Here is a 9,861-nt window from a genome sequence, read left to right as displayed (position 1 = left end):
TGAAGCTTCATTACGTCATACTGTTTCGAAACGTTTCGAAGTTTTGGTGGTTCGACGTTACCAGTCACACAAGAACTCCGACGTGCGCTATTTCGAAACAGTGAATCATTTTCCGAAGAAATTGATTCAAAGCTTCAGAAATCCTCGTTTCTCCCATCACTACCGCTAAGCATGACAACACTATTGTATTACGTAACAGGCCAATAAACTGCATCGGCAGAATCAACGCTCTGTATTCGAGATTGGAATAATAATAACAACTTCGTGCGAAATCTCATTGTGCTTTACACGAAAGGCTCGAAACAAAATTGTAATGTTTTTAATTGTGCATTTAAAATAAAATTGCTTACACGTAATTATAATACGAATACACCTCATTATCTGCACCTCCCTCTCGTACTCTGCTCCTCCCTCTCGTACTACGCTCCTCCCTCTCGTACTACGCTCCTCCCTCTCGTACGACCCTCCTCCCTCTCGTACTACGCTCCTCCCTCTCGTACTACGCTCCTCCCTCTCGCACTACGCTCCTCCTTCTCGTACTACGCTCCGACGCTCCTCCCTCTCGTACTACACTCCTCCCTCTCGTACTCCGCTCCTCCCTCTCTTACTACGCTCCTCCCTCTCGTACTACGCTCCTCCCTCTCGTACTCCGCTCCTCCCTCTCGTACTACGCTCCTCCCTCTCGTACTACGCTCCTCCCTCTCGTACTGCGCTCCTCCCTTCATATCCAACGCTGGTCTTCGGTCGTCACCTGCCGCGTGCCGAATGAACACGAAAAGCGGGAGGATCGATGGATGATTTGGTGAACGCGACTGACGTATCCGCCAGTGTTCGCTACGACGTGGCTCGCCTGGTCACTGCCTCAGAATGGTGAGCGACTGAGTGAGGGCGTGCAAGCAGATTCGCGCTGAAAGGACGCGATCGGAATTGAGCGAAAGGAGTTCCAGCTCGTGGGTCTTGTCCCCGTGTTCTAACCCCTGTTGGGTTTTTCCCCCGAGCTATAGGAGGAGAGGAGCGGACGGTTAAATGATCTGGGGTTGTGCGGTACCTGCACCACTTGTCACTGTTGCTATAACTCACCTGTACAATACTGTAACTGTTAGTGTGTTACTATAACTGTACAATACTATCACTGTACAAAACTGTAACTGGTACCACAGTATTACTGTACAATACTGTGTTACTATAACTGTACAATACTGTAGGCTAACTGTTACTATAACTACAATACTATCACTTACTATTACTGTACAAAACTGTAACTGGTACGATAGTATTACTGTACAATACTGTCACTGTTGCTATAACTGTACAATACTGTAACTTACTATATCTGTACAATACTATCACTGTTACTATTACTGTACAAAACTGTAACTGGTACTATCGTATTACTGTACAATACTGTCACTGTTGCTATAACTGTACAATACTGTAACTGTTCATAATCATATAACTGTACAATACTATCACTGTTACTATTACTGTACAAAACTGTAACTGGTACTATAGTATTACTGTACCATACTATCACTGTTGCTATAACTGTACAATACTGTAACTGTTACTATAACTGTACAATACTATCACTGTTACTATTACTGTACAAAACTGTAACTGGTACGATAGTATTACTGTACAATACTATAACTGTACAATACTGTAACTTACTATTACTGTACAAAACTGTAACTGGTACGATAGTATTACTGTACAATACTATAACTGTACAATACTGTAACTGTTACTATTACTGTACAAAACTGTCACTGGTACTATAGTATTACTGTACAATACTACAACTGTACAATACTGTAACTGGTACTATAGTATTACTGAACAATAGTGTCACTGTTGCTATAATTGTACAATACTCACTGTTGCTATAACTGTACAATACTGTAACTGTTACTGTAACTGTACAATACTATCACTGTTACTATTACTGTACAAAACTGTAACTGGTACTATCGTAAGACCATTTATCGTACACATCGTAAGAGTGACCATTTATCAAACAAACAAATCAAACAAACAAGCAAACAAAGTATATAAAAAGGGGAGCGGTCGACAAGATGGGGAGAGAAGGGGAGGAAGCACACAAACACAACATTTGAGAGCAGGGACATCCAGAGATGTTTAGGAGGGAGAGGGCCTGGGGGGAGGCAGGATAGGTATAAAACGCAAGGACACCAAGGACTTCCAGGAAAGAAGTCAAAAGTCACCTCAAAAAAGTGGATTTGGGGTGAAATTAGCGGGGGTAGAAAAGATCAAGGTTTTGGATTGGGGAAGATAAGAGATGGTGGTGAACAGCTATTTTAAAGACCTGGAGGGAGGAGTGGGATTGAAGGGAGTGGGGGAGTTTGTTCCAGAGGTGGGAGAAAAGAGGAATGAAGGAGTGAAGGTGAGCAGAGAGTCTTGATTTTGGCAGTTTAACCATAAGAGGGTTGCAGGCAGATCTTGTGCGACCTGCAGGAATATTTGGGGGACAGAGCCCAGAGAGCTGGGGGAGCAAGGCCGGAGAGGAGTCGGTAGAAGACGGAAAGACCACCAACCTGCCTGCGGTGAGTAAGTGAAAGGCCCTCGAAGATAGCGTCATCGCGGGAGATTCCAATGATTCTGAACGCTTTGGTTTCAACAGCGTGAAGACAAGCTAGGTGTGAGGCAGGAGCACCAGCCCAGAGGGGAGAGCAGTATTCCATTGAGCTGCGGATGAAAGCCTTGTATGTGGTGAGGAGCTCAGGTGTGCCAAGGAAGGACTTCGCACGACGGAGGATGCCCAGTCGGCGACTGGCTTTGGAGGCCAGCTTGGAAATGTGGTTTTCCCAGGAAAGATCATGGCAGATAGTGAGACCCAAAAGCTTGTGACAGAACTTCTTGGAGAGGATTATTCAGAAAGTAGATGGGAGTGGTGAAGACGACTGAAGACGAGATGGGATAAATCTGTGCATGAGAGAGAGCAATTTACTTTGGAAGAATTCTCAGGATGAGTTGATGTCAGAGGTGGTAGAGATAGGAGACCAGTCCAGATGATTGATGGCTGCTTGAAGACCGTGCCAGTTGGCCTGAGTGAAATGCCAGACTCGTCGACGCTGAGGAGGCTCCCTGAGAATGGTCAGAGAGATGTCCACTTTAACAAGCACATGATCAGATGAGCCGATTGGAGCAGAAGAAGAGCAGCAGACATTTTCAGGGAAGTTGGTCATAACCAAGTCCAGAAGAGAAGATGCTCCGTTGACTGAGATCCGGGTCGGGAAATTAACAGATTGTGTCAGTCCCAGTGAGTCGCAGAAGTCCTTTGCTGAAGAGCCATGGCTGGTGAGAGAGGTACCCACACCCAGCCAACTGGTATGGTGACAATTGAAATCACCACATATGAGGAAGAGAGAGTTAGGATGAGTAGACAGAAGGTGGGCCATATTATCAGACAGCGAGATGTAGATGGAGTCATCACTGTTTGGTGGACGGTACAACACACATAGACTTTTCCACCTTGTCAGGAGGAAAGGACACAGAGTCCAGGAGCAGCTGGGTATGACTGGGTACGGTGGCCGTGTCAAAGTTTAGATGTCAAAGATGGCACTGCACTCCCACAAGAGGTGGGAGCAAAGGGGAAGCCGTAGCCAGAGGTATTCCTGGGGGAGAGGTGGAGAGAGTGCAGTGCAGGGCGAGTGAGGAAGAGAGTTGTTGATAAAGATAGCAACCCCACCTCCAGGACGAGGCTCAGGTCTATCATACCGGAGGAGGGAGTAACCCGGGAGAGATACTAATGAATCGGAGACATCATGAAGGAGGAAAGTTTCTGTTAAGCAGATCACGTCTGGTTTGACAGAAGCAACCTGTATGGAGAGATCAGTTGAGTTTGAACGAAGGCCCCGGATGTTTGAGGTCCATACCGTTAATGAAGAGGAAGGGGGAGCATCGGATACAGAACAGAGGGGAGGAGGGGTTGGGTAAGATGTGGAAGAGGAGGAAGAGGAGGAAGAGGTAGGGAGAGCTGTTGAAGGTGTGTCAGAGATTTCAGAATAGCTTGGAGAAAGGGAAGGATGGGGCGGACAAAAGGTTTGATGGTGATTGCGTGAGGCACAATGAGGTGTTATTTGAGGAGGGGGAAGAGCGAGGCAGAAGGTTGGGGGAGATGGAGGTGAGAGTTGGAAGGGGGAAGAAGCGAGGAGGACGCTGTTAGTATTACTGTATAAAACTGTAACTGTTACTATAACTACAATGCTGTCACTGTTATTATTACTGCACAAAACTGTAACTGCTGCTGTAGTATTACTGCACAAAACTGTAACTGTATAGTATTACTGTACAATACTGCAACTGTTACTATTGTATTACTGTACAATACTGTCACTGTTACTATTACTGTACAATACTGTGACTGTTACTATTAGTATTACTGTACAATACTGTCACTGTTACTATAGTATTACTGTACAATACCGTAACTGTTACTATTAGTATAACTGTACAATACTGTACAATACTGTACAATACTGTACTCCTCATCCTTCCTATTAGTATTACTGTACAATACTGTCACTGTCACTATTACTGTACAATACTGTCACTTACTATTACTGTACAATACTGTGACTGTTACTATTAGTATTACTGTACAATACTGTAACTGTTACTATAGTATTACTGTACAATACCGTAACTGTTACTATTAGTATTACTGTACAATACTGTACCAGTTACTATTAGTATTACTGCACAATACTGTAACTGTTACTATTAGTATTACTGTACAATACTGTCACTGTCACTATTACTGTACAATACTGTAACTATTACTATAACTGTACAATACTGTAACTATAAATGTACAATACTGTCAACTGTAATGATTACTGTACAACACTGTAACTGCACCACTTGTCACTGTTACTCTTACTGTACAATACTGTAACTGTTACTGTACAATCCTGTCACTGTTAATATTACTGTACTGTCTTACTATATTTCTGCAAATGTCTGTCTGTCTGTCCGTCTGTTCCCAGGTACCGCAAAAACCGCTGAACCGATCGCAACTAAATTTTGGGTGGGTAATACTGGGACCCCCTGGAGTAGGCTATATTGTTTTTCCAATTTCCCAATTTTTCCAAACACGATGGAATAATATTTACCGATATGAACAGTGATGTGGCTTTTATTGAAATTCTACAAATACTGTTTAGATTTTGATGATTTGCGTGTGATGTGATTCAACGGATGTTTATATGAATCGTTTAAAACAAAAGCCTTCAATTTCGGATATTTTGCCTTTTCATTTGGGCCTCCCAATTGAAGCACCGCCCGTAGGGAGGGTACCGTTGCTCGTACTGTAAATGCACCACTTGTCACTGCTACTGTTACTGTACAACACTTGTCACTGTTGCTATTACTGTGCAATACTATAACGGCAACACTTGACTCTGTAAATGTTACTGTACAATACTATAACTGCAACACTTGTCACTGTAACTGTGACTGTACAATACTGTACATTTCTCCGTGGTTTTATTATACACGTGGTACATGTTTCTGTCTTTGTTTCCCAAAAACTCATGTCATATCTTTCAATAACACTACATACAGGCTAACATTAATATGTAACCTGTACAATAAATATTGTAACTGTTACCATTAGTATTACTGTACAATACTGTAACTGTTACTATTAGTATTACTGTACAATATTGTCACTTACTATTACTGTACAATACTGTCAACTGTAACTATTACCATACAATACTGTAACTGCACCACTTGTCACTGTTAGTCTTACTGTACAACACTGTAACTGTTACTGTACAATACTGTCACTTTTACTGTACTATACTGTAAATGCACCACTTGTCACTGCTACTATTACTGTACAACACTATTACTATACAATACGACTTTGCTCTGCCCTCCCTCCCCCCCACCCCCCCTCCCCTCAAACAACACCTTACTGTGCCTCTTCCCATCACCATCAAACCTTTTGTCCTCCTCATCCTTCCTTTTCTCCGAACCCTTCTGCAATCTCAGAAACACTATCAACAGCACTCCCTACCTCCCCCTCAAACCCCTCATCTTACCCTACCCCTCCCCTCCCCTGTCCTGTACCCGATGTTCCACCTCTCTCCTCATTAACGGTATGGACCTCAAACATCCGGGGCCTTCGCTCAAACCTGATTGATCTCTCCATGCAGGTTGCTTCTGACAAACCAGACGTAATCTGCTTAACAGAAACGTTCCTCCTTCAAGATGTCTCTGATTCCTTAATATCTCATCCTGGCTACTCCCTCCTCCGGTATGATAGACCTGAGCCTCATCCTGGTGGTGGGGTGGCTATCTTTATCAACAACTCTCTTCCTCACTCTCCTTGCAGTGCCCTCTCTCCACCCCACCCCCAGGAGTACCTCTGGCTACAGCTTCCTCTCCGCTACCACCTTTTGTTCATATATGTGTTCTGTACCATCCTCCAAACAGTGATGACTCCATTTACATCTCCCTGTCTGACAACATGGGCCAACTTCTATACACTCATCCCAACTCTCTCTTCCTCATATGTGGCGACTTCAACTGTCATCATGCCAGCTGTCACCTCAGCAAAGGACTTCTGCGACTCACTAAGACTGACACAATCTGTCAATTTCCCGACCCGGATCTCAGTCAATGGAGTATCTTCTCTTCCAGACTTGGTTATGACAAACTTCCCTGCAAATGTCTGCTGCTCTTCTGCTCCAATCGGTTCTTCTGATCATTTCCTTGTTAAAGTGGACATCTCTCTGACCATTTTCAGAGAGCCTCCTCAGCGCCGACGAGTTTGGCATTTCACTCAGGCTGACTGGCACGGTCTTCAAGCAGCCATCAATCATCTGGACTGGTCTCCCATCTCTACTGCCTCTAACATCAACTCTTCCTGGGTATTCTTCCAAAGCAAACTGCTCTCTCTCATGCACAGATTTATCCCATCTCGTCTTCAGGTGTTGTACCCCTCCTCCTGTCCATGGTACACGAAAGCTTGTGGTGAGGCAGTTGACATGAAGCAACTTGCCTTCACCTCATGGAAGACGAATCCAACTGAAGGCAATTTCAGTTCCTTTCACAAATCTCAGAACAAGTGTGTGTCTACCCTCAGGAGAGCCAGGAAACAATATCTCTCTACTCTCAAGACTGAACTCTCAAGCCTGTTTCCCTCCTCCAAATCCTGGTGGCGTCTGGTCAAATCTGTTTCTGGTGTTTGTTCCCCTTCCATCCCCTCCCTTACCTCAAACGGCCACACAGCTGACGCCGCACGTGAAAAAGCCGAACACCTTAACTCTGTGTTTGCCTCAAAATCTTTTGTCCCGAACCCATCTCTCTCTGTACCCACCTTTCCCAGTCATACCCAGCTGCTCCTGGACTCTGTGTCTTTCTCTCCTGACAAGGTGGAGAAGTTTTTGTCAAACCTCGACTCTGATTCTGCAACTGGACCAGGTGGCATCAGCCCACGGGTCCTAAAATCCTGCTCTGCCGCTCTATCTCACCGTCTCTCTGTTCTCTTAACCCTCTCTTTTGTTCAAGGTCATCTGCCATTTGCTTGGAAATCAGCCAACATTACCGCTTTACACAAAAAATGTGCAATAACAGATCCTTGCAACTACAGACCAATCAGCCTGCTCCAAATTATCAGCAAGGTCTTGGGATCGATCATCATTTCTGACATCAAATCCTTCCTCTTCTCCAATGGCTTGATCTCGCATCATCAATTTGGATTCAGACCAGGTCACTATGCTCTGGACATGCTGCTTCTGCTGTCTCCACAATGAATGGAGGTCCTTGATGCCAAACAGGAAATCAGAGCTGTCTCCCTTGACATATCACGTGCCTTCGGTACGGTCTGACACCCCGCTCTGCTCACCAAACTCTCCTCCTATGGTATCTATGGAAATCTCCACGCATAGCTTGCGAACTTCCTCTTTGTTCGTAGTCAACGTGTGGCCCTGAATGGTTTTCTCTCATCTCCCCCTTCCTGTTCAGGCTGGAGTTCCCCAAGGCAGTGTTCTGGGCCCTGTGCTTTTTCTGGTCTTCATCAACAATCTCTCCGACTCTCTGGAAAATCCTCTCTATCTCTTTGCTGATGACTTCACTCTCTGAACGCTCCATTCCTCATTCCTCAGATCGGCAGTCTGCAGCCTCCTCACTCTCTGCAGACCTGGACAAAATTACAGGCTGGTCAAACAAGTGGAACATGTCTTTCAATCCTGACAAATGTCACACTCCTACTATGTACGTCCAGGATAACCCTCCCATCTACTTTCTCAACAATCCTCTCCATGAAGTTCTGTCACTCAAGCTTTTGGGTCTCACTATCTGCCATGATCTTTCCTGGGAAAACCACATTTCCAAGCTGGCCTCCAAAGCCAGTCGCCGACTGGGCATCCTCCGTCGTGCGAAGTCCTTCCTTGGCACACCTGAGCTCCTCACCACATACAAGGCTTTTATTCGCAGCTCAATGGAGTACTGCTCTCCCCTCTGGCCCGGTGCTCCTGCCTCACACCTAGCTCGGCTTCACGCTGTTGAAACCAATGCTTTCAGAATCATTGGAATCTCCCGCGATTAAGCTAACTCCAAGGGCCTTTCACTCACTCACCGCAGGCAGGTTGGTGGTCTTTCTGTTTTCTGTCGACTCCTCTCTGGCTTTGCTCCCCCAGCTCTCTCTGGGCTCTGTCCCCCAAATATTCCTACAGGTCGCACAAGATCTGCCTGCAACCCTCTTTTGATTAAACTGCCAAAATCAAGACTCTGCTCACCTTCACTCTTTCATTTCACTTTTCTCCCGCCTCTGGAACAAACTCCCTCGCGCTCTTCAATCCCACTCATCCCTCCATGTCTTTAAAACAGCTGTTCACCACCATCTCTTATCTTCCCCCATCCAAAACTTTGATCTTTTCTTCCCCCGTTAATTCACCCCAGATCCACTATCTTGAAAGAACGACTTCTTTCCTGGAAGTCCTTGTAGTGTCCATGTGTTTTTTGTTTACCTCTCCCATCCCCCCCACCTCCTTCCCATGCCTCCTCCCCCCAAGCTCTCTCCTTCCCACAGATCTCCCGATGTCCCTGCGATCAAATGTTGTACTTGTATGCTTCCCTCTCTCTCCCCATCTTGTCTCCCGCTCCCTTTATCATATGTTTTATGTTTTATGTGTCAGTTTGTCTTTTTGTGATCAATGTTAGCTCTTACACGAGCCTCGATCTTCTACACACACACACACACACACACACACAAAAAAAACAACCTTTTATTTCTGTTTTTATTGTCCATAACTAATGGAGTGTTGTACAAATACGCCTTCAGTGCTTAAATTTGAAATTGCAACAGTTTTTACAAACTACAACCTTCACTCAAGATTCAGCTTCAAAGGAGGAGTGTGTATCTACTCCAACATCAACACGCCTGCTGTACGCCATGTGGACCTCGAATCTCCAAACTTTGATGTCATCTGTCTTCAGATTTGTCTCCCGACTATCACTATTTTTCTCTGTTTCACATTTTTTTTTTTTTTTTTTGTATACTGAATCGAGGCTCGTGAAAGAGCTAACATTTACTTCACAAACAAATCAACCAGACAAACAAAATATATAAAAAGAGGGAGCGGAAGATAAGCCGTCCTGCTCGAAATTGATGGAAACCAAAAGTTGACGGACGCCCAGATGGCTGCTGTGGCGGCCATATTGAAAATCGCAGCGCGCCCATTTTCGAAAGGAACCTTCCTCTACTCAACCCCAACACACACTTAAAAAATGGATTTATTCGGACAAGCCGTTCTCCTTGAAATTGACGGAAACCAAAAGTTGCCTGACGCCCGGACGCCCGCCCGTGACGACAATACCCCTTAGCCC

General features: G+C 44.9%; 1 protein-coding gene across 1 annotated transcript in view; it reads left to right on the top strand.

Annotated features, from left to right (window-relative positions):
• The first annotated feature begins 732 nt into the window (after window positions 1–732).
• UCKL1 (uridine-cytidine kinase 1 like 1) overlaps window positions 733–9,861 on the top strand; it is a 92,799-nt gene continuing 83,670 nt past the window's right edge. Inside the window, exon 1 of the mRNA XM_068134287.2 lies at window positions 733–870. Coding sequence (XP_067990388.1) covers window positions 791–870 — 80 coding nt within the window. The 5' untranslated portion in view covers window positions 733–790. The remainder of the gene's footprint in view (window positions 871–9,861) is intronic.

The sequence above is a fragment of the Myxine glutinosa genome, chromosome 13 (genome assembly GCF_964187855.1).
Source record: "Myxine glutinosa chromosome 13, kmMyxGlut1.1, whole genome shotgun sequence".
Taxonomy (NCBI): Eukaryota; Metazoa; Chordata; class Myxini; order Myxiniformes; family Myxinidae; genus Myxine; species Myxine glutinosa.
The sequence above is the reverse complement of the archived record's forward strand: the minus strand, read 5'-3'. Positions and strand labels throughout refer to the sequence as shown.